This window comes from Camelus ferus, chromosome 13, assembly GCF_009834535.1.
Source record: "Camelus ferus isolate YT-003-E chromosome 13, BCGSAC_Cfer_1.0, whole genome shotgun sequence".
Lineage (NCBI taxonomy): Eukaryota > Metazoa > Chordata > Mammalia > Artiodactyla > Camelidae > Camelus > Camelus ferus.
In genome coordinates, this window is record NC_045708.1 from 25,559,783 (window position 1) to 25,582,823 (window position 23,041).

The 23,041-nt window shown below is 38.1% G+C and overlaps 1 protein-coding gene across 6 annotated transcripts in view; it reads left to right on the forward strand.

The window, feature by feature from the left end:
- THRAP3 (thyroid hormone receptor associated protein 3) overlaps window positions 1-23,041 on the forward strand; it is a 65,029-nt gene that overhangs the window by 29,071 nt on the left and 12,917 nt on the right. For all 6 annotated transcript variants that reach the window (XM_032495950.1, XM_006186322.3, XM_032495949.1 and 3 more), the window contains 2 exons: window positions 16,998-17,162; window positions 21,021-21,926. In XM_032495950.1, the coding sequence (XP_032351841.1) occupies window positions 17,026-17,162; window positions 21,021-21,926 (1,043 nt within the window). In that variant the 5' untranslated portion in view covers window positions 16,998-17,025. The remainder of the gene's footprint in view (window positions 1-16,997; window positions 17,163-21,020; window positions 21,927-23,041) is intronic.

Here is a 23,041-nt window from a genome sequence, read left to right on the forward strand (position 1 = left end):
GAACTATTTTACATTCTGGGTTTTGTACTAAGTCTTTGAAATCCTGTGTTTTATACAGTTCATTATGGTTCAGACCAGGCACATTTCAAGTATATGGTAGCCACATGTGTATGGGACAGTGTGGTTCTAAGGGCTCATACTTCTGAAGGAATGGATACAATGATATGATTTAGTTATTGACCGATACCCTGACACATTCCAAACAATTCAAAGCAGTGATGGATGAACACATAAGGAAATAAACACATATTTTTACCCCTTCAAACCTCTGTGTGATAGACGTGTTTGGGGAAGATGATTTGATCCTAAAAAGACTAATATGTATAAAAGATGTCAAACAACTTATCTCCTAAGAGTTGTAAACAAGCTTCATGTAGAACTTAATGCAAACAGTGGCTATCTGTGTATCAATGGTAGGATGATTACTTGGTGGAGAGTGACCACAGTCCTAGTCCTTGGGATCTGTGTATCAATGGTAGGATGATTACTTGGTGGAGAGCGACCACAGTCCTAGTCCTTGGGATCTGTGTATCAATGGTAGGATGATTACTTGGTGGAGAGCGACCACAGTCCTAGTCCTTGGGATCTGTAAAGAACCTTTGCGAACCACTGGTTCTGAATTCCTTTCCAGGTTTCCTGAATAAGAATCTTGATAGATGGACTTTAAAAAAAAAATTCTGTAGGTGACTGCAATATGTATCATTGGTTCAGCCCAAGGTCTTAGTAATAACAATTTCATTTAAAATATGTTAAGTGTCATGATTGGCTGTATAACTTAGTTTTTAAAATGGTTTATCATAGTGAGAGCTGGAAGGAGGCCATTAGTTAACATAGCCTATAATGTCTTTATTAAGTTAGAAAAACTGAGAGTGCCTCTGAAAAATGAGAAGGATGAATTCACCAGTGGTAACACATGTAACAGGAACTAAAATTGCTGTTACTTTCCCCTAGGGTTATAGGAGACGAACCTCCAGAGTGAATCAAAGATTGTTTAAGTTGCTGACTGTGCTGTTCATTCTGTTTCTCTGATAATGAAGGGTTAATTCCATAGATGATCCTGAGTCTAATAGACACCCATTGAGCAAATTTTCAGAAGATACCACAAGTTGCCTACACTGGGGAGATTGGGATAAACAAGTTCTAAATGAATGGCCCCTCAGCTTGGTGTTGATTTTCCCTGCTACCATACAGCAACAAAGGGATGTATTCTCCATAGGTCGTGACCTTAGAATTTGACCTTTTCTTGCTTCTGGGTATCTCTTCAGTGCAACACATGCCAATTTTGCCAGTAAAGTTATAAAGCACTTTATTGTTCTGGTAGGAGGATACCTGATTATGTACTAAAAGCAGGAAAATAAAATCAGTGGTGAAATCTATTTGTTCTCAGAGAAGTTCCTAAATATCACCCTTTCACCGCTCTAGGGTTGTAGCTAAACATAGCTTAAGGTGTGAACTCAACTTGCTGAATGCCAGGCAGTTTATGTACACTTATTTAATTTGCGTAGCAGTCTTGTGAGGTAGGTCATGTTTGGAAGATTGAGAGATTAAGCATCTTGTCCAGCTAATGGGTGGAGGAGCCAAGGTTTGAACCTAGTTCTTTTTTGTTGCCCAAGCCACTACTCACTGCAGAACCCAGCCCAGTATTATTAAGTGACACTCTAGGGTTCTGTTCATTTGGGACAAGGCATTCTAGGTTGATAATTTGCTTCGGCATATTCCCTTACTTACACCTACATTTGTATGCCCATCTTGAAGTAACATTATATTATGGAAAACGGTGAATGAAACTGGATTCTAGTCTAGTTTGGTTGCTTACTACATGTTGGGAATTTCTGCATTCCCTTTCCATTGAGCAGGAATTTCCCAATGTCTATTTACTTTGGTCCTCATAACTGTGATGTGGACACCATAACTACTGTCCCTTTTTTTTTTTTAATTTTTTGTTTGAGAATAGTGTAAGATACAGAAAATTGCAAGAGTGGTACAGGATTCCTGTATTGGTTTGGTAGGGCTGCTGTAAGAAAGTACCACAAACTGGGTGGCTTAAACAACAGTAATTTATTGTCCCACAGGCCTGGAGGCTAGAAGTTCAGAAATCAGGGTGTTGGCAGGATTGATTCCTTCTGAGACCTTGTGAGGGAAGGATCTCTTCCAGGCCTCTCTTGTCGGCTTGTAGATGGCCATTTTCTCCCTGTGTTTCTTCATATTGTCTGCTTTCCACATATTTCTAGGTCCAGATTGCCCCCTTTTATAAGGATACCAGTCATATCTCTAAAGATTCTGTGTCCAGATGAGGTCACATTCTGAGGTACTTGCTGTTAGGACTTCAACATATAAATTTTAGGGTCAGGGAGACCCACTTTAAATTTAACCCGTGACAGTCCTCATGTTCCCTATATCCATTTTCTTCTATTATTAGCATCATACATTAGTATGGTATGTTTGTCACAATTAATGAACCAATACTGTTGTTAACTAAAGTGTAAGCCCTATTTTTAACATATAAGAAAACTTCAGTTTAAAGAGGGGATATGACTCAGAAAAGATCTCACAACTAGTGACCTCCCTTCTGATTTTTGCACAAGCAAAAGAAAACTTCCAGTCACATTATAAGCCTGAAAAGATATTTTCTACCTATAATTATAATAGGACTTTCTTGTTCTCTGCATCCAACACAGTGCGTGGCACGGAGTAAGTGTTCAGTAAATTCTTTTTTTTTAAAATTTATTTTATTTTAAATTTTTTTTTGAGGGGGGAGGCAATTAGATATTTATTTGTTTATTGGTTTATTTATTTTAATGGAGGTGCTGGGAATTGAACCCAGGACCTTGTGTGTCCTAGGCATGTGCTCTACCATTGAGTTATACCCTTCCCCCGTTCAGTAAATTCTGATAGAATGAACAGAAAAATGTTCTTGGTACTTCTTGGACCATGGTATTTTTGGAGATTATACTCACACTAATCTTGCCAAAGTAACTATAAAGTACAGAGATTGTGAAACCCACTTCAATGAGAAAACAAAACTATTTTAAAAATTGTGAAACGATTGTGTATTTACCTTTCCAGGAACCACCACTTGGTGCGATGTCCTATTTGTTCGTAAATCCCAACCTACTAACCTTATCCTGAAACCTTAGAAGTTAAGTTGTATGTCCAGTATTATCCACATTTAATAAATGCATACTGAAATCTAAAGTCCCCCAGAATTGCTCTAATTACAAGTCACTTCCTTTTGCTATGACATTGTTAGATAAACCATATACTTAAAACGCAGAGGGCCAGTAAATAAAGTTGAATTCACCACTCGCATACTTGTTATTTTTTCTAGGAGGCGTACTTAATAATAGAAGAAATTGGTGTGTAAATTTCTTTGCATATGTTTTATTTTACCTCGTTTTTTTTCATACTGGTGATTTGAGCCCTGAATTCATTACTTATGTGTATCTTTTAGAATTTTCAAGCATTGATTAAATTGTGTTGCTTTCTGTGAATATTGCATTTATCCCAGCTGTCTTAAGATTTTCATATGTTTTAATTTTTGATTGGGGGAGAAACAGCAGTTTGAAAGAATGAATAATGGGGTTTCCCAGCAAAGGTTTGTCATTATGATCTTAAATTATTCAGTATTTTCTCTAGTGTTAAGAAAACAACAACAACAAAGAAAAAGATACATGAAACTCTTTATTCCTTAGGTCTGGAAATCAGGCCTAAAATAATTAGTGGCATGTAATCTTCTGTGCCACATAGAAGACACCTATCTCACTATTTTTCCTACCTTTCCGAGTTACTGAGAAGTAACGTGGTCTTGTTCCTTTAAAAAGTGAAAAATGGAAGAGATGGAGTTTGCCATGTTACTAGGACAGAGAAACTAATTCACTCACTCAAGAGCAGGAAGGAAATGTGACCTCTTGCTGGCTGTGTGATGGAAAGAAGCTCGCAGCAGTTTCCCTCACCCTGATAGGGTTCTGTAGCAGAGCCCTGACTCCCTCTGGAAACTCATCTTTCCCAAGTGAGGTTGGTGCTGCCTGAATTTGGTGTAGGTGGATTACCCTAAGCAAGTCATAGTTTAAGTAAAGCCAGAAGGTAAGTGGCTAAGTCCCTGGTCAGCTACTTTCAGGTAGATGGGCTAGTTTTTATAAAGCTGTAGAATATGATGTATCTTAAATGATTTCTTCTACAGTAAATTTCAGAGTTGATGGAATGGGAGTGGAGGGATGATTCTTTTTTAAAAGCAAAAAGTTTAACCCTACCAGTTAATTCCATTTTTAGGACATGGCTGTGAAGTAAGAATGAGGAATGTCCTGCTCAGTTTATGCAAACTATTAAGTTTTTTGTCAGTGGTAGAGCTGTTCCAAAGCTTACTTTTATTGATGAAAAAAATTGGCACAGAGAAGTTAAAAACACCTGCTTCAAATAAGTGGTTTTGCATTTATTAGGAACATTAGTTTTGGTAAATTTCTCTCATTTTAAGTTGGCTGAACACTTGCTGTGTGTGTGTGTGTGTGTGTGTGTGTGTTTTCAGCTTTTCATTGCTCACTAGCGGCAGTGAAAAAGATCAGTTCTGCCCTCCCCGAGGGGTCCTGGTATTTTTGGGTTGGAAGAGAGGGAAGAAAACAGTTTGCAGTAGCCAAACAGAAGGCTAGAACAAAATCTGTTGTTTATTAGTTGATGGCTGGTGCTTGGGCTTGAAAGGAGGAAAGTCAAGAAGACTTTCTCTCTGAGGTAGGACAGGCTCCTTGCTGGTTAGACAAGTCCCCACAGTCCCCACACCCACCCACAATATACAGGGATCTGGTGGCTTTTGGAAAAGAACTCTGTCAGAACAGGTCTGTTTTTCGTTTGGGAGCTGGAAGCATCCCAAGTAAGTAGCAGTAGAGTTAGAAAGGAATTACTCATTTTCCTCAATTTGAAGTGGTGGCAGAAAGTCATCACGGCCTTTTTTCCCCTGTTTTGCTGTGTGGTTTAGTATGAATTTTCTAAGAGATAAATAATGCAGTGCTCCTGTTTGCTGTCCGAAGAAATTAGGGCTGGAGAAGGAAGGACAGAGACTGACTTTTGGAGGACTTGGAATCGAATCTTTGTGAATAAGAGCTGGCTTTTCCACCTTGCCAGTACTTCCCTCATTGGCAGCATCCTTGACCTGGGGGAAAACTCTTTTTATTGTTTTAAATAAGCCATGTGTACTTCTATGTCAAGCTTGCCATTCCTTAATTGATGTACTTTTATACTTCAGAGTTTATCCTGAGGGAAGCCTCTTAATGCTTACTTAAAAAAATTATCCATGGATAACTAACATGAGTTAGTTTCTTTTAATGTAGTGAGAACAGTACACAGAGTTGAGCCTTTTGTTTCTGCAGTTACCCTGGCACAAGAACCCTGGGCCAGATACTGTTTCTCTGAGAGTATGGGCTTTACTGACTGTCCCTTAACCCTCCAGTTCCTGAACATAGAGGTGTAGAAGTCCCTGTGTTGAATTGTTTCTGTGAAGTTCACACAGCTAGTTTCTCCTTTGAATTCTTTCCAGCCTGACAGTGCCTATTAGGAAGAACAGTGGAGAATTTGTTTTATAAACAGGTCCATTGTTAGCATAAGTAAACTAAAATATATGCTTTCATTAATGAAAGGGTTATATTCAGGGAAGCTGATAGTAAATCTAAGATAAAAACACATTACAGTGTCAGATATTTCCCTAGGTGCCAAATAAACAATTCTAGTTAGCTCAAAATTTTTACGGTGGATTTTGGACTCCGTAGAGTTAGAAGCATTAGCTTTTTTTGGCTTGCTAATCCAAAAATGTAGTTTATTAATGTGTATTTTTCTCCCCTCTCATAATAATTTCTCAGCTGTTGTGAAGTATTCACAATTCTAAAAGCAAGTTGATGAAATAGCCCACAATGAGAATGATATTTTGAGCTACTTATGTCCTGTAATTAGGAGATAGTTTAAGGTTGCACTTTGAAATTTACTTTAGATGTGTCTGAACTGAAATCAGGAGTCATTTTTTGCTGATAAATGATTCTCCTTTTAGACTTACTTGCCAGGCACACATGGTGAAGCATGTAGAGGTCAGCCTTTTGGGTCCCTTCATTGCATGTTTGGATTTTTAATGTAAGGATTTTCTAATTTTTTTTTTAGGGAAAAGGTATGTGAAAATAGCTGCGGAGACTGGCTATGTCCACCCAAACTTAGGATTTTGACCATGAATTGAGCCCACCTGCAAAGAGCTAATAATTTTTTAAGCTGGATGAAGGATACACTTGGGTTCCTTACACTATTCTTTTCTACTTCTGTGTATGTTTGAATCAACGCTTACATAATAAAAACATTAAAAAAAATAGACTCCAGTTGGCTCTAAGGCTGGCCTTTCTTAACCTTTAAGAGTCATAAAAGAGGAAAACAACTCCATTGTAATAAGTTTTCCCAAAATGGACTTCGAATAATCAAAGTTCAGTTTTATTTATTTAGGGACATGTGAAAATTACTAGTCTAGATTTTTTAAAATATCCCAGGAAAGTAGGTCGATGTTTGATTCCACATTAAAGATAAAAGAATCAACACCACTAACTGAGTGTCATCAATTTTTTTTTAAAGACTAGCAAGGAGAAGTCATATGTAAACTCAACTGGCTAAAAAAATTTATATGCAAAGTGAGAAGCATGTGCTCTTATCCTGTCTGCCCTGTTTTGTCTTTCCCTTCTCCTGCCCTCTTCCTACTTATATCTTCCACAGAGGGAACCGCTGTTACTAGTTTGCTGCATGTGCTTATGTACATATGTTACATGTACATCTATATCTTCATACTACTTTTTAAAAACAAATTCTGCCGAATTCCTTAGAATTCATTAATTAAAGTTTTAAGTATTTTAGTACTGTGCTCCAGAGTAATTTTGATTTTATAATATTAGGCAAGGGCAAGCCTTTTATTGTATTTTTAAATTGTTTAAACAAAAAAATTGCCATTCTCCCCAAAGGACCCTCGTTTCCTTTTAGAAGGGTGCACAAAGCCTCTATTAATTTTGAATTGAATTGAACTCAGAATTGAAATTAGTATTATATATACTGATTTATTTAATAATTTAAGAGAGCTGCTTAACACCAGAGTAAATGTCAGGAACGGGTCTCTGATTTGACTTCTTTGGGGATGTGAGGTGGGGAAGGGTTTTGAAGCTTTGGCAAAATATTACCCTAGAGATACCCACAGCTGCTCTTGATTCTGTTTTCCTTTTTCCCTCCCTCTTCTGCTCAGGAGAGGGTAATCTCCAGAGGAGAGCATAAAATAGTAAACATGTTTAATATTTCACCTGAGCTCTGCTTTCCTGCCCCTGACTATCCAGAGGCACACAGAGCACACTGTCAGGCCCCCTGCTTTGTCTGCAACCCTTTGTGAATGGTGAATTTCTTTCTTGGCTAATTTTTGGATCTTTTTTTTTTTTTTCTTTTTTTTTTTTCAGTCATTTTGTGTCTTGTTCACCAAGAATTTTCTACCTCTTGCTTTTAGTGACTGTTGAGAGCAGGGTTGTCTTGACTGGACTTGCTGGCTATTGGAGAATCACTCTAACCTGGCACTGCTAAATAAAGTGTATCTCCCTAACATTGACATCAGTTTGGCCTTCTATGCCCTTTGAGCAAGATAGAGAAGGGATAAGAGTGAGCTCAACTTCTGGTTCAGTCAGCCATAGTGATTAGGATTGTGATATATACTTAATTTTGTTCTTGGACTGTGTTGTTAATACTTGATGGACTGATCTTTTATTATTCCTGCTTGTGTGATGTAGTGAATGGAGAATGAAGAGGGAGTTTGAAAGAGCCTGTTCATTTAGCAAATACCAAATGTCCACTACATGGTTAAGCACTGTGCATAAAATGGAGAACAAATCAGAACTGATCTCTGACCAGTTAATTTTGTAACCTCCTGGGTTTGGTATCCTGAATTGTTAAACTTACTTGGTTAGCAGTCTTGTGTTATCTAACAGTTATTAAATGTAGTGCTGTTTGATCTGGAAAAGTGTGCTGTCTTGGCAGAGCAGAGGCAACAGTCTTAGGGGCTGGGCAAAGGACAGGGAATACAGGCTTCCGTGGGCAGAGGACAGGGAATACAGGCTTCTGTGGGACTTTTCCCATTCTATTAAGGTTATGTTAGAGATCCATAAACAGGGGAGACTAATTTTAAAACTATTTTAAAAGCAAGTGTTAGGTATAGCAGTTGAAACTCAATTAATACAGTAGAAGAAAGGACCAAAGCCACTTAATCATCTTAATAGATATATAGTAAAAACACTTGGAAAAAGAATCTGACACACTTTTATAACAAAAATATTCAACAAACTGGGAATGGAAGGAAACTTCCTCAGTCTTATAATAGACATCTGAAAAACCTACGGGTATCATCATACTTTAAGGTGGAAGGAGATAAACAACAATATATATCTATTGTATGGATATATTTCATTTTATTTATTCATTAATTAGTTGATGGACATAAGGGTTGTTTCCACCTTTTGGCTGCTGTGCATAATGTTGCTATAAACAGTTGTGTACACGTTTTTGTGTGGAGATAGTCTTACTTCTCTTGGGTACATACCTAGAAATGGTACTGCTCAGTCACATGGTAACTCTATGATTAATTTTGTGAGATACCACCAGACTATATTCCAAAGCAGTTACATCATTTTACATTCCCACCAGCAGGGTATGAGGGTTCCAATTTCACTACATCTCCAACACTTAACTATTGTCTGTCTTTTTTATAGTATAGCCATCCTAAGTTAGTGTAAAAAGTGGTAACTCATTATGATTTTGATTTGTATTTCCCTAATGATTAATGTTGTTGAGCATCTTTTCATATACTTACTGGCTATTTGTGTATCTATTCAGATCATTTGTCCATTTATAAGTTTAATTATTTGTCTCTTATTGAGTTGTTTAAGACTTCTTTATAAAATATGGATACAGGTCCCTTATTAGATATATACTTTGTAAAAAGTTTCTCCCATTTTATAGGCTGTCCTTTCATTTTCTTGATGCTGGCCTTTGAAGAATAAGGGATTTGGTTTGTTTTTTAATGCAGTCCAATTTACCTTATTTTTTCTTTTGTTCCTTGTGCTTTTGGTGTCACGTCTAAGGCTCTACCCAAGGTCACAAAGATTCACTCCCAGGTTTTCTTCTAGGGATTTTACAGTTTTAACCCTTACATTTAGGTCTGTGATCCATTCAGATCTAATTTTTGTGTTATGGTGGGAGGTAAGAGTTGAGCTTCATTCTTTGGTATGGGGATATCCAGATGTCCTAGTACCATTTGTTGAAAAGACTATTCTAGGGGTCCCAGAAAGAGAAGAGAGAGAGAAAGAACCTGAGAAAATGCTACACCGTGGGTGAACCTTGAAAACACTATGTTAAGTGAAAGAAGCCAGACACAAAACCTGGCTTATTGTATGCTTCCATCTATATGAAGTATCCAGCATAGGCAAATCCGTAGAGGAAGTGGGTAAGTGGTTGTCTAGGATTGGGGTGGGGCGGAGGATAGGGGAAAATGGGGAGTGATTCCTAATGGGCATGGATTTTCTTGTTTTGGGGGTGTCTTTGGAGTGATGAAAATGCTCTAAAATTGTGATGGTTGCACAACTCTGAATATAGTAGAAACCACTGAATTTATATGCTTTAAATGGGTGAATTGTACGGTATGTGAACTGTATCTCAAGGTTGCTTTTTAAAAAAGAAGTAGATGGGGTGGGAAGGGACAGACTGGGAGTTCAAAATTTGTAGATACTGACAGGCATACGTAGAATAAATAAACAAGATTATACTGTATAGCACAGGGAAATATATACAAGATCTTGCGGTAGCTCACAGAGAAAAAAAATGTGACAATGAATATATGTTCATGTATAACTGAAAAATTGTGCTCTACACTGGAATTTGACACAACATTGTAAAATGACTATAACTCAATAAAAAATGTTTAAAAAATAAAAATAAAATAAAAGCAAGCCAGAACCAAAAAAAAAAAAGTTAAATAAAAAAGAAATAGATGATGATTGGGGTGGCAGAGTCACTCATTTTCTTAATTTGTAATTTCAGTTGGGATCTCCTAGCACTGTTAGCTCTAGTTTCGAAGGTAAATAAATGCAGCAGCATTCCAACTTTATCAAGGCTTTTTTTTTGTTGTTGTTAAGCACCTGACATATTTACAGAACTATTGTTTGTCAGCTTACCAAAACAACCAGGTGATCCCAGCCTCTAGAGATAAAGCTGTCCTCCTCAAATATGGTTTCTAGAAATTGATTGCTGCAGCTCAGGGGGTGATTGCCACTTGTAGAGAAAAAGCAGATTTTGCTTTTTGTTATTTCCAGCACTTAGTAGCAAAGTGAGTTTTCACATGGAAACCAGTCTTACTGCCTATTTAATTTTTCACTGTGTAATTTTCTGCCCTGTTCTGGTTAAGCTGCGCTGAAAAGCAGAGACTGTAGTTAGAAAATCCCCCAGAAAGAAGCTGGTGTTTGAGCTGCCCCTCTGGGGGATACCTTTCCAAGCATGGACCAGTTTTTTTTAAATCTTTGGTCGTTCTGTTCATCCTTTTGTTATTAGTCTCATATTACATGAAGTTCTTTGTTCTCTACAGCTGGCCATAGCTTTCCTAGTTTAGGCTCTAAAATCACCCACAGCAGAAACATTCCTGCTGTCTTTGGCAGGGGGCTTCTTTTTGCACTGAAAGTTCTGAGGTTTCAGGCAGAGCTTGTTTCCATTTTTTGCATACGTTATGAGTTAAAGATGGGGGTGAGGGAAGAGAAGTGTTGGCTGCTTTCGTTGAGCATTTAGTTTTGCTGGTTTACAAACCGAATTTTTTTCAGAGATTGATCTTTTTAAGCTGATCAAACTCACAAGAGACTGAGGGATGGGGTGTTGTTACATGGGGGTAGCCCATACAGTAACGGTGAATCACTGGCATAATATTGAGAAGATGAATGTTTGAATTAATAGCAGTGGAACCTTGGGGGTCAGGTTACCTAACTGCATAAATCCTGATTTCCTCTTCTGTAAAACAGGTATAGAACGTAGTGCTTTATGAGGTTTGTGTGTATAAAGTGAGAAAATGCTGAAGGTTCATAGTTCCTTATTTGGTGCAGGTGTTATTAATAAAGTGCCAGGGAGTCAATTTCCACTGGATATATATCTATTAGGAAAGCCAGTATTTGCCTAGAGTAGTCTTTTCTGGTAGACAGGCTCATGCAGAAACCAAACTTCAAGTTAGAAGGGTATTTGATGAACATATTCTAAATATAGAACAAGAGGAGCTAGGCATTCTTAAATAGTAAGTCCATTAAGTCAAGGTAGTTGAGGAAATGATGAGTCCTGGTCTTTCAGAATAGTCCCAATGTAAAATTCTTTTACCCATTGTTAACACAAATATCCTGAAAACCTTTTGTATTGCTAGATACAAATGTCACACCCCCAACCCCAGCCTGTCTCAGCCAGAGCAGGGCAAAAAAATTTTATTGGCCTGTAGACTATATGTTAACTTTGAGGTTTGAACTCTGTGGCCCACCTACTTCTAGGTGGATGTTTTTCTTTAGATAGTTGTTGTGGGTCATTAAATCATAGCCTTCTCTTTCTCTGAACTACAAGAAGAAAAAAATTCTCATGCTTCAGTTTCCCCCGTCAGTATTCATTCATTACTAAAACTTGTGTGTTTGTTAATTCATGTCGTAGATGTTATACATTTCACTATGTCAGTGTGCCTTATGGAATTTACATCTTAAATTAGGGACTTAACCTAAAAGGATTCTAAGTTTTATGCTGAGATTTTTGCATTTTTTTCCGGAAGGTTATTTCATGGGGAAAGTTCCATAGGCAATTGTTCTTACCCATTGTTTTCTTTAAGAGGGTACTGTTTATTGATCCTGTCCTGAAATTCTGTAGGCTTAGATCTTATTTGGGTCCTCTAACCCAAATTAAACAGATTAAAATAAATGTCTTTTTTTTTTGTAACACATCTGCTTCTTTGAATTCATTAGTCCTTGTAGTCAGAATTAGTAATGAAAGTTTCATGATGTTTATAAAATCTGATAACATAAGAAAATAAGATAAAGGCAATTCTATATGCTTCATTGCTGCAAGGGAAGCAGCTGGTGGGAGAAAAAGAGGTTGATGTTTATCAGAATATCTAGTACTTTGGTATTAAATTGGTTGTAATGTTGACATTGAAGTGAGAATTTAAACTCATAAGGAAAGCTGTGAATATGCTCTTTAAGGTACATGAGATTCCTGAATAAATTGAATATCCTGTGAGATAGTTTGATACTAATGGAAATGAGAAAAGGAAAAAAAGTGGTTTGCCCAGCAAAGCCCTGTACAGACATTAAATTACAGCAGTGGAGTCATTCAAAACAGTTTGGTATAGATATCCAGAGATCAGACTGTTCACCACAGGCATTATTAGTTCCCTGGCCCAGTTGAATTTCTGTGCCCTGACATGGGTTCAGAGAATTTTAAAGGACTTAGTTTTGAACTGGTTTTACATATTAGGAAGGCTGTTGGTCTGTCCTTCTGTTTTGTTTTTGGGTTATAGTATACTTGCCTTACATTTATTTACTTGATTAGTAGTAAATCCTCTTTCAAAGAGGATAAACAGTTAAGTCTTTTCTGAGAAGATCTTTTTGAGTATGAGCCTAGTATTTATGGATTGAAGGATAGCTGCATGATTTATATGTAGCTTGACCAATTAGGGCTGCCAAGGGTGAAACCCCAGGGCAGCCTAGTGAGAGGCTGTATTTGGTGCGACTTAGTTTTAGGAACCCAGTCTTCTGCCAGATATAACCTGTCCCCACAGGGTTCCAAATGTGGGACAAACAGTATTTAATACCCCTAAAATGTTCCTTCTGGTGAATTCAGCAGACATCTACCATGTGCCGAACACAAGGCTGGCATACTGACTAGGGACACTAAGAAGAAACTTAACAGTCCGGAGTGAGAAGGGGAAAGGAGTAATTTAATTCTTTCCTTTCTTTTAGAGTCTTTAATTTCAAGAAGCTCGCTTTGGCCCTCGTTACCAATATTATTCTTTTTTCTTGGAGTTAAAAAATGAGGTCTGTATTTTTAATGGTATAAAAACCATGTAATTATATATCTTAAGACCTTTGTTTTAAGTAAAGTGAATCTGTTCTTCCAAGAGCTGTGTTCTTCCATGGGCCATTGATCTGCTTGGTAATTAGAGAAGTGGTTTGGTGGAGAAGGCTAAGGCTTTGAAAAGGGTAATGGGTCTGGAAACTCCTCTCAGTGGCTCTGCACAAGTTTGAAAATAAACCCTTGCTTCAAGTGACAGAATTGTACCTGAAATGATTTCGAAAGGCTGTTTGAAATTCTACCCTTGGGTTTTAAATAAAAGGGTGAGGGGGATAAAACAGCAGTAGTTATAAATACAAGATGGAGGAGGAGGACATCTTGAGCTGAAGGTTTTATGAAAAAGGACTTTTGAGGGCCTCGTGACTAATCTCACCCTGAATCAACACGTGGTGTGGCTGCCAGAAACAGAAATCTTAGGATGCGTTAATAGTGTCTAAATAAGCTTTATGTTAGGCCAAATTTGGAGAATTACATTTAGTTCTGAGTATCCCAGTGAAGGCGGACAAACGAATTGATTCAGTGGCAAACAGGGTAATTATGTTGAATATGAAACCCCATCATCTGAAGAATGTTGGAAAGTTCAAGATATGCGGATCATACCAGGCCCTTAAGTAGGAGTTTAGGAACTTCTACATTACTGTCTCCTAACATGCCAAGCACATAATAGATGGTAAGTATTGATTACTACTTGTTCAATAGCTGGATTCTTTGGTGGTGTAGGGCCATGGCTACTTTATTCTAAATGAAACAGCATGTCCAGGAAGAATCGGCATTGCTGAAGAAACAAACTTCCTTTGGAGGAAATTTTAATTTGAACAGAAACCAAAGTTTAGGTACTCATAACATGTAAAAGGCGCTCAGTTGATTTCCAGAGTGATACTTGTCTTTCTCACTTCCCTTTATATTTTTAGAGCATCGACACAAAAGAAATGTTAGAAATGGGAAAAGCTGTGTGTAATCACAATGAAGTTTAAAGGTCTTCATAATAGAACTGAGAGTTGTTTTGAATGAATTTTGGTAATTTGATCAGATAGCTTTAGTTATGATTGTCCCTACCTTCTAAAATGTATGTGTTTTGTATCTATGTATGTATATAGAGAAAAGGTACTTAATGGTCTTTTGGACCTTTTCCCGTTTTGTCTGACTTGCTCTTTCATAGTCTTCAGGTGATAGCTTAAATGCAACCTCTTAACCATCCTGTCTAATTAAGTCACTACCACACTGCATAAGTTTGCCAACATTATGTGCTCTTTGCTTTCTTAGTACCTACCAGAATTTGTAATTAGATTTTTGCTTGCTTGCTTATTTTTTTCCACCTTTTTTTTTTTAATAGAGGTACTAGGGATTGAACCCAGGACGTCATGCATGTTAAACATGCACTCTACCACTGAGCTATACCCTCCTACTTGCTTGCTTATTTGTCTCCACTTCTAGATTAGAAGCTCCATGAAGGCAAGGACCAAGTCGACTTTAGTTTACCATTGTTTATCCACTCTCTAGAGTCCCCTTGAATGAGTTAAGATATTCACTGATTTATTGCCAGCTGTGGTTTTGTATCATCCACAGTTACTCTTCTTGATTCTCACGGTGAAGTGATACTTTAAAAATTAATTTCATTTCATATTAAAGAAGTCCCAGGAGTGGCAGTGATGTCACAGTATTGTGACTCTTAAGTATACTTGTCAATTCTAGTATAGTGTATGTAGAAGTGTTGTTTGGCTGCGTCTATAATTAGATGACAACTTTTTGTGTTTTTTAATGAAAATCAGCTTCTTAATTTTCCAATTTCTGGGAGTTGAAATGAATATCTCCTTTTCAACTAACTTGTTCTTTTTTTTCTTTAAAAGTCTGATATTTTCCACCTGTTGTGTAAGTGACCTAAAAGGATTTTTATTTCTGGCCCAAGCTAAAATTGAAGATTGGACAGAGTAGTTGCTAGGCAGACAGGTAGTCCTAGACTTGTAACAGAAAAAAGGCATTCAGCAAGAATGAGCCCAGAGAATCCCAAAATATGCTGAAGGCCAACCAGAAAAACAAAATGTATTTTCAATATTCAGTTTCTGTAAATTGCTTATTTACATCTCTGCCTCCTATCCCCAAATAACTTATTCCTCTACCCTGGCTTTGTGCAGTGATACTACTGCCAAAAGTCGGCTCCAAACTGAAACGTCTTTGACCTTGCTAGAGTGTGCAACAGTTTGGTCCTTTTGGCAGGATCTAGATTATAGGTCTTCAGTATCTTCATTTAGCAGTCTCTTACTTGTTACCCTCTGTCTCTGGCTTCCTAGCAGTTTCTCAGTCCTCTAAGTTATGTCTCTGAGATTATGGTTATTTCCCCTATGAACTGGAACTATAGCAGCTTCCTGGACTTCTCTGCCTTTCCAAAATTAAAATTCAAACCTAAAACTTGAGTATAATAATTAGAAACAAATACCACCTTCCAGTCTGTTTCTGTCTTACTTCTTTACTAAATCCTAAACTCGGTAGGAGTGGAGACTTGCATTCATTCATTCATCCCACAAATCTGTGTACCTTCTGTGTGCCAGACCTGCTCTGGCAAGGCTGTATATAATGGTAGTTAAGAACACTGGTTTGGAGCCAGGTCACCTGGATTCAAATCTCAGCCCTGCCACTTAAAGCTGTGTGCCCTTCGGCCAGTTAGTTAACCTTCTTTATGTCTCAGTATCCACATCTATAAAAGGGGGTATAATAATACCCACCTTGAGGGTAAGTTAATAAAAACATTGTTTAAGCATTTGCTGTTCTGGTCATCGAGGATATAGCAGTAAATAAGAAAGAAGAGATTTCTGCTGGTGGAGAGCTTACATTCTACCTGGGTTAAGATGGAAAAATAAAAAAGAAGATAGTTTCGAGTGCTAAGTTGAGTGTTCTGAAGTAGAAAACAAGATACTGGACTAGACCTTAGAGAATGACTGGGTGGCTACTTTTGATTGGGTGGCTACTTTTGTTTGGGTGGTCAAGGCAAACCTGGCCCTGGAGGAGATAGCTCTTGAATTGAGATCTGAAGAACAAGGAAGTCTGAGAGGTAGGGGATGGTGAAATGTTCGTTGATTATTATTTTCCCTTCACAAGCCAGTAGCAACATCACTTAAAAGAATTTTTTGTTAAGCTATCAGGCAGCAAGGTGTGATACAATAAGCCCTGGAGTTTGGGTCTGTTTTAGCTGTTAACTAGCTTTGTGATCTTTGAAAAAAAGGAAGAAGACAGTTTTGTTTTTTCATGGGAAGAAGGTTGAGTCCAAGCTAATGATGGTTCTTCTCTTTTTAAATTACTGTGGCCCTATGTTTATGATTAATATCTTGTATTTTATAGGATGTAGTACATACTGTTGCAGTGTCAGAATATTTGAGAATATTCTCTTACATTTTAAATCTTTTCTTTGGAAATATGAAGGATATACTTCATGGCTTGAGGGTCCAGGAAGTAGGGAAATGGTCAGAGGTACCATGTACTCTATAACCAGGATATCATTGTGTAGAGTTTCTTGTATTAGAACTGAGAAACCTGTCTCAGGTCATATCAGTACTTTGATGAACAGCTAACTTAATTTGCAAAACTTGTCTGTTTATTGAGAAAAGACTATGTGTACCAGATTATCCATTGCTCCCCTCATTTTTGTCAGTGTTTAATGGTGTACCCCAGTTAGAGCTACAGGTCAGGTTTTCCATTTGCTGCTGTTGGTGTGTTTGGAATTGTACTGCTGAGAACCCCACCCTCCACCCCTGCCCCCTGATAAAAGGGCAAAGAGTTTTTTTTTTTTTCAAACAGTCATTTCATTTTTTTTGTTTGTTTCTAAGTGTCCAAAGAAGTTTGCAAAGGGACTAACTTACTTGTTTAAATCTGTTTTCTTACATTAGTAATTGAAAAGTGACTGTCTCTTCAGAGATGTCAAAAACAAACAAATCGAAGTCTGGATCTCGCTCTTCTCGATCAAGATCTGCGTCAAGATCTCGTTCTCGTTCATTTTCGAAGTCTCGGTCCCGAAGTCGATCTGTCTCTCGTTCCAGGAAGCGCAGGCTGAGGTAAGGAGGTGTGATTATATATTGAGATCATTGATCTGTCAATATGGGTCTTTAAAGATCTTTTGTTAGACTCTGTGGGTGTCAAGTAGAGGGTGGGGTGTTAGTTTGAGGTGGAGTGTTAGCTGTAGGAATATTCCAGGTCTTTTCAAATGCTACAAATCCAAATCAATTTTGACTGCCATGCTGTTTGCCTAATTCCTTTTCTCTTCTGCCAGAACATACTATTTTTCATCCACTTTGGAAGAAAGGGATTTAATTTTTACTTAAGCTGCTTGCTTCAAATTTCTACACCTGATTATTTTTCAGTGAAGTAAATTTTGGAGGCTTGGACCAAAGTTTATTTGCATCATCAGCAGAGAAATTAAGAGGACTAATAGTATGATCAACACTGCAAGGAAAAGAAGCCTTAACCCACTAAAATAATCTTAATAAATAACAATAAAATAAACTTACCAGGAATCATTTGTGTACATCCAATTTGCAAGTTACTAACAAGCTGCATCTGTTAAGTAAAAACACATCTTAGGCTACCTGAAAATCACTATTGTAGACATTACTAAATATGCAAGTAATTCTTTTCAATTTATTGTCAATATTCTTTAATTCAGTTTCTACACCTTTAGTTGGATTATTTCCCTTCTTCAGTTATGTCTTGGAATAGGGTACCAAACCTTCAACGTCTTTTCCTTTTTTGATGTGTTGTGAGTTCAGTTTTTCATTTAACTTTTATTTCCTTTTGTGAGTAGATAAGAACCTTTTAGTTAATGTAAGTTTCTGTATGTGCATTAGAGAAATATTGATGTATTTAAATACCAAAGGGGGACTCTGCACAGTTTCATTCTTTTTGTCAGAGTTGCAGTAGGCAAGGACACAATTTCTCAGTTTTGCCACTTGGAACCCCTCCTGGTTATTTCAGATGAGTATCTTGAATCCTTAAATGAATTCATTATGAAATTTAAAATAAACCTCAGGACTAGTTGATGGTTTTTAAGAGTTTATAAACAAATGGTTGGTAGGATTCCCCTCTACCCCCCAACAAAAACAAGTTAATTCTTAAATGGAATCTTGGAGAAGCCTGTCTGAAAATTAATTTCAGAGCAGAGATTGAACAGAAAGTAGGTGTGAATGACTATTGATGACTCCCATGTAATGTAGGACAGGAAGTTTACAAACTTTGAGTCTCTCCCTCAAAAGAAGTACAAGTTGGTTTTTTTGTTTAAGATAACATTACATCTTCAGGGTAACCAGTCCTAGCTTAATTTTCTCTCACATGTTTCTTGGGCACACATTTTTATACCAGGCTTTGTTCAAGCCCTGTGCTAGATAGAGTCTAGTTGTTGCCCAATTGTGTCAGTCTTTGTAAGTAAAATTCCACCCCTATCTCCTCCCAAAAGAAGAGGGTTCTAAAGATAACCTTTTAAAACTTAATCTAGCAAATGGAAATTAAATTGGTTCAAAACAAGAGGCTGTACAATCGAAACAGAGAGAAAATTGAACTGACATAAACCAGATTGAAAAATATTAACCAACTCAAGTATTTGTAATAACTAGAGTTGTGGACAGATCGCTTCTCCTATGTTCTACAAATCATTGGGCATGGTCATCAACTTGGCAAATGAGGGGCAAACGTCTTAGGCAGGCAATATGTGCTGGGGTCGGTTTAGAGCCACTTTATGTACTGTCTTTCCTATACCTAGAAGGTTGTTATTTTGGAGGATAATCTCCACTAGAAAACATGTTTTTATACTTGATTCTGGTCTGACTTCTCTTTTAGAAACAGATAAATTTGCCACTGGATATTTAGTTTTTATTTCTGGCTTATCTGTTTCATGATTTTTTTCTTTTGTTTTCCTTCTCCTACAAGGAAAGTATACTATCCAGAGAGTTTGAGAAACCATACATTTAAATTAACTTAACTGCTGAGTTCTACAGAACTGGAGAACATTGATTGTTTCCTTGTATTTCGCAGACTGTATCCTTTTAAGTGACTTCTCATAAATAACTTCATTTGCAATCTGCAGAGACTCATGTTCCTGCATCTGTGCAGTGACTGCGGGTTTTGGATGCAGTATGCCGCAGGGCCCTCACTAGTAATTGGTGACAGAAGCAGCAGTAGCCTCTGAGGATGGGAACATGAATTAAACCCTCCTTAGTGCTGGTGGTGCATCACCTCTCTCAAGTATAGCCATTTAATTGGGTCATACTCAGTTTTATAGCCTGCATCTGCCTCTCCTTCTTTTCTTATATTGTTACTGTTTTCAAATGAAAAGTATAAAAGGTAAGGTTTTTTTAATTGTACTTAAAGCAACCATTAACAGCCAGCAGTATGATGCATCTTTGCCAGTTCCTGTTGTTCTTGGGGTATATAAAGAACCGAGCACCGTGGGTCGTATGGAGTGGAAGACCAGTCCCACTTTATCTTCTTTAGATTAAGTTTTTTTTTTTTAAATAACATTTTATTTAGTTGTTAAAACCTGTCATTTCTGCTAAATGGAGTTATTTATAAAACTAACAGGTGGGCATCTCTTTCCAGTCAGGTCTGGTATGAGAAGGGTTTTTATTCTATATATAAAAGAAATACTTTTGGAGTTTTCTAGTACTTGTACATATTCCTAGCTGACTACTTAGGAGTAGTGATTAATGTTAATGCTCTATATCATAGTTAACAGGTCAGGTGGTATTGAAGAATGCCAGTGGATTTTTATACCAACACACAGTTTTTGGCTTTTTAATGGAAACAGAGGTCCCTGTCATTGACAAGCCTGGCATTTGTGAACATGTAATTTTTACAGTTAGGTTACTGTCGAATCTCCAAAGTTGTGGAAGTGTACCTTTGCTAAATTAGAGTTCTGTATTGTTAAATGAAGAATACAACCCTAGGCTTTAGATTGACCTGAATGATGTGTAAGTGTGGGGTTTTTTTTGTAGTTTGTCTTTGCTACCCTATTGTATGCTTGGATGTCTTACGGTCAGATGGTGCCCTCTTGTGGCACCTGGTAAGGTCTTGTAGTTCAGCCACAGAAACTTGACCTTCTAAATATAAATAGGGAGACCATTTCCAGATCCACAGTTTAAAAAAAAAATTGCACACTTTGCTAATATAATTTTGGTTAAAATTCTTTTCAACTTTGAACAGATGCCTTCTCTAAGTCCCTTTTTAAGTGTTCTTTGGTTTAGCCCTGTTGTAACTGTTCTTTATAAACCCAGGTCTTAGTGAAATCTAAGAAATTAGCCCTGCCCATACAGAAAGAGGTGGATAGGTTGGGGAGTAGAGTGTTATAGCAATGTAGGGGCCAGAGGACCTGAATAGTTACCTGTCTGGGTACCACAGCCTGCAGTTCTTCCTTCCTTCCAGTGGCCTAGGGACCTACCTATAAAATCCCCTGAGCCTGTGAAACTAAGCAGTTAGCATGCTTTATTATTAAAGTGGTGTTTGTTTAGAACTACATTAAGAAAGTTTTGATATCCTTTCAGTCACTATAGAAATACATCTCTATTTAGAATGTGCTACAATATTAATGAAGCAATTTCAGTGTCTCATTCTTAAAGTGATTCTTGTTTGTATTTTTGTACTTAATGTGGCCATTAGAGTAGGATTAAGTATTTGTACCCTTTGTTTGAAAACAAATGATACTTAAAAGCAGGGATTTACCTCTTTGTTGGTGGGTTTTTCTTGAATAAAAATGCTTGTGTCAAAATTTCAAACATCTTGGAAGGAGGGTGTACCTCAGTGGTAGAGTGCATGCTTAGCATGCATGAGGTCATGGGTTCAATCCCCAGTACCTTCATTAAAAAATAATAATAAAATAAAATTTAAAAAAATTCAAACATTTCTTCCCTCCTCCATCCCCCTTTCAGTTCTAGGTCTCGCTCCAGATCATATTCTCCAGCTCATAACAGAGAGAGAAATCATCCAAGAGTATATCAGAATCGGGATTTCCGAGGTCACAACAGAGGGTATAGAAGGCCCTATTATTTCCGTGGGCGCAACAGAGGCTTTTATCCTTGGGGCCAGTATAACCGAGGTGGCTATGGAAACTACCGCTCGAATTGGCAGAATTACCGTCAAGCATACAGTCCTCGTCGCGGCCGTTCCCGATCCCGGTCCCCAAAGAGAAGGTCCCCTTCACCAAGGTCCAGGAGCCATTCTAGAAACTCCGATAAGTCTTCCTCTGATAGGTCAAGGCGCTCGTCATCCTCTCGTTCTTCCTCCAACCACAGCCGAGTTGAATCTTCTAAGCGCAAGTCTGCAAAGGAGAAAAAGTCCTCTTCCAAGGATAGCCGGCCGTCTCAGGCTGCTGGGGATAACCAGGGAGATGAGGCCAAGGAGCAGGCGTTCTCTGGAGGCACCTCTCAAGACACAAAAGCTTCCGAGAGCTCAAAGCCATGGCCAGATGCCACCACATACAGTGCTGGTTCTGCATCACGGTCCTCAGCAGTTTCCGAGCTGAGTCCCCGGGAGCGAAGCCCTGCTCTCAAAAGCCCCCTTCAGTCTGTGGTGGTGAGGCGACGGTCACCCCGTCCTAGCCCTGTGCCAAAACCTAGCCCTCCACTTTCCAGCACATCCCAGATGGGCTCAACTCTGCAGAGTGGTGCTGGGTACCAGGCTGGGACACACCAAGGTCAGTACGACCACAGCTCGGGGTCCTTGAGTCCATCCAAAAAGAGCCCCGTGGGTAAGAGTCCACCATCCACTGGCTCCACATATGGCTCATCTCAGAAAGAGGAGGGTGCTGCTCCAGGAGGAGCAGCCTATACAAAGAGGCAAGTATCTTGTTTCCCCTGTCTTGCTGTGTTTTTATCTTACCAGCTGGCAGTTCAGTTGTAATGTGACCTTAGAGCTCTCATTAATGGTAATAAGGTAATTCCCCATTTCCTAAACTTTTCATTTAACGAACTTTAAAGCATCACCCAAGGAAACCTTTAGCTTAACTCTGGCTTTGCTACCTTCCTGAATTTGTATTGCAGCATGAAGTTTCTTTAGACTACTCTGCAGTGATATTTTCACATTTAAAATTTGCCTTGGAGTCTACCAGCGTAAGCCAGAGAACAGTAGAGATTTGTGGGTCTGCTATCAAAGAAATGTAGTCTTACCAAAATGAATGACTGTTGGAGCTGTTAGACCCTCTAGGACCCACCATCTACTGTGATCAATCTGCATCAGCCCATCATGGTGAAGAGCTGCACCCTTACACCCTCCAGTTGAGACTGGGCAGAATGGGAAAGTCCAAAGATTAGTCCAGGAAGACCTTGTTTTAAAATCACAAGGTGGGTGTATGTCCCAGTAGAAGCCAACCAGGCTACATGTTAGGAGAGGACATAACAGTGCTTCTGTCTTTCTACTCTGGGGGACGTGGTGAGTTGGAACCTGAATCTTTGTGTGGTTGAATAGATTGGGATGGCAGAGAGATATAACAGGGAAATTGCACTGGGACTAGGTTGTCAAGAGGGACTTAAGGAGCAGGTGTTTCCCCGCCCATTTTTTTTCCTTTTCTCCTGTTAGCATGTTCTTTGATGCCCTGCTGTCCTTTGGTTCTTCTTTGCTGTATTAATGCAACTATAACTTGATTAGACTTTCTCCATTAATGGTACAAATGAGACATTCAGAATCTGTACTTTCCAGCCTTCAATAAGTCTACTTTAAAATACAAATGTTGTTCCTTGCCAGGATTGCGAATCTAATTAGAACACTTAGGCATGAGATCTGCTTTTCCATAAGAATGAGTAGGATGATTTTTGCCCTCTCCCCTCAATTAACATGTATTTTGTTTTTATTTGTGTTTGCAGTATATTTCATATTTAGATCTTCTAGGTGACTTGAAGCAAATTTGAAGTCTCTTTTGAGACTTATATTTCCAAATGTGAGTGTATAAAAGCAA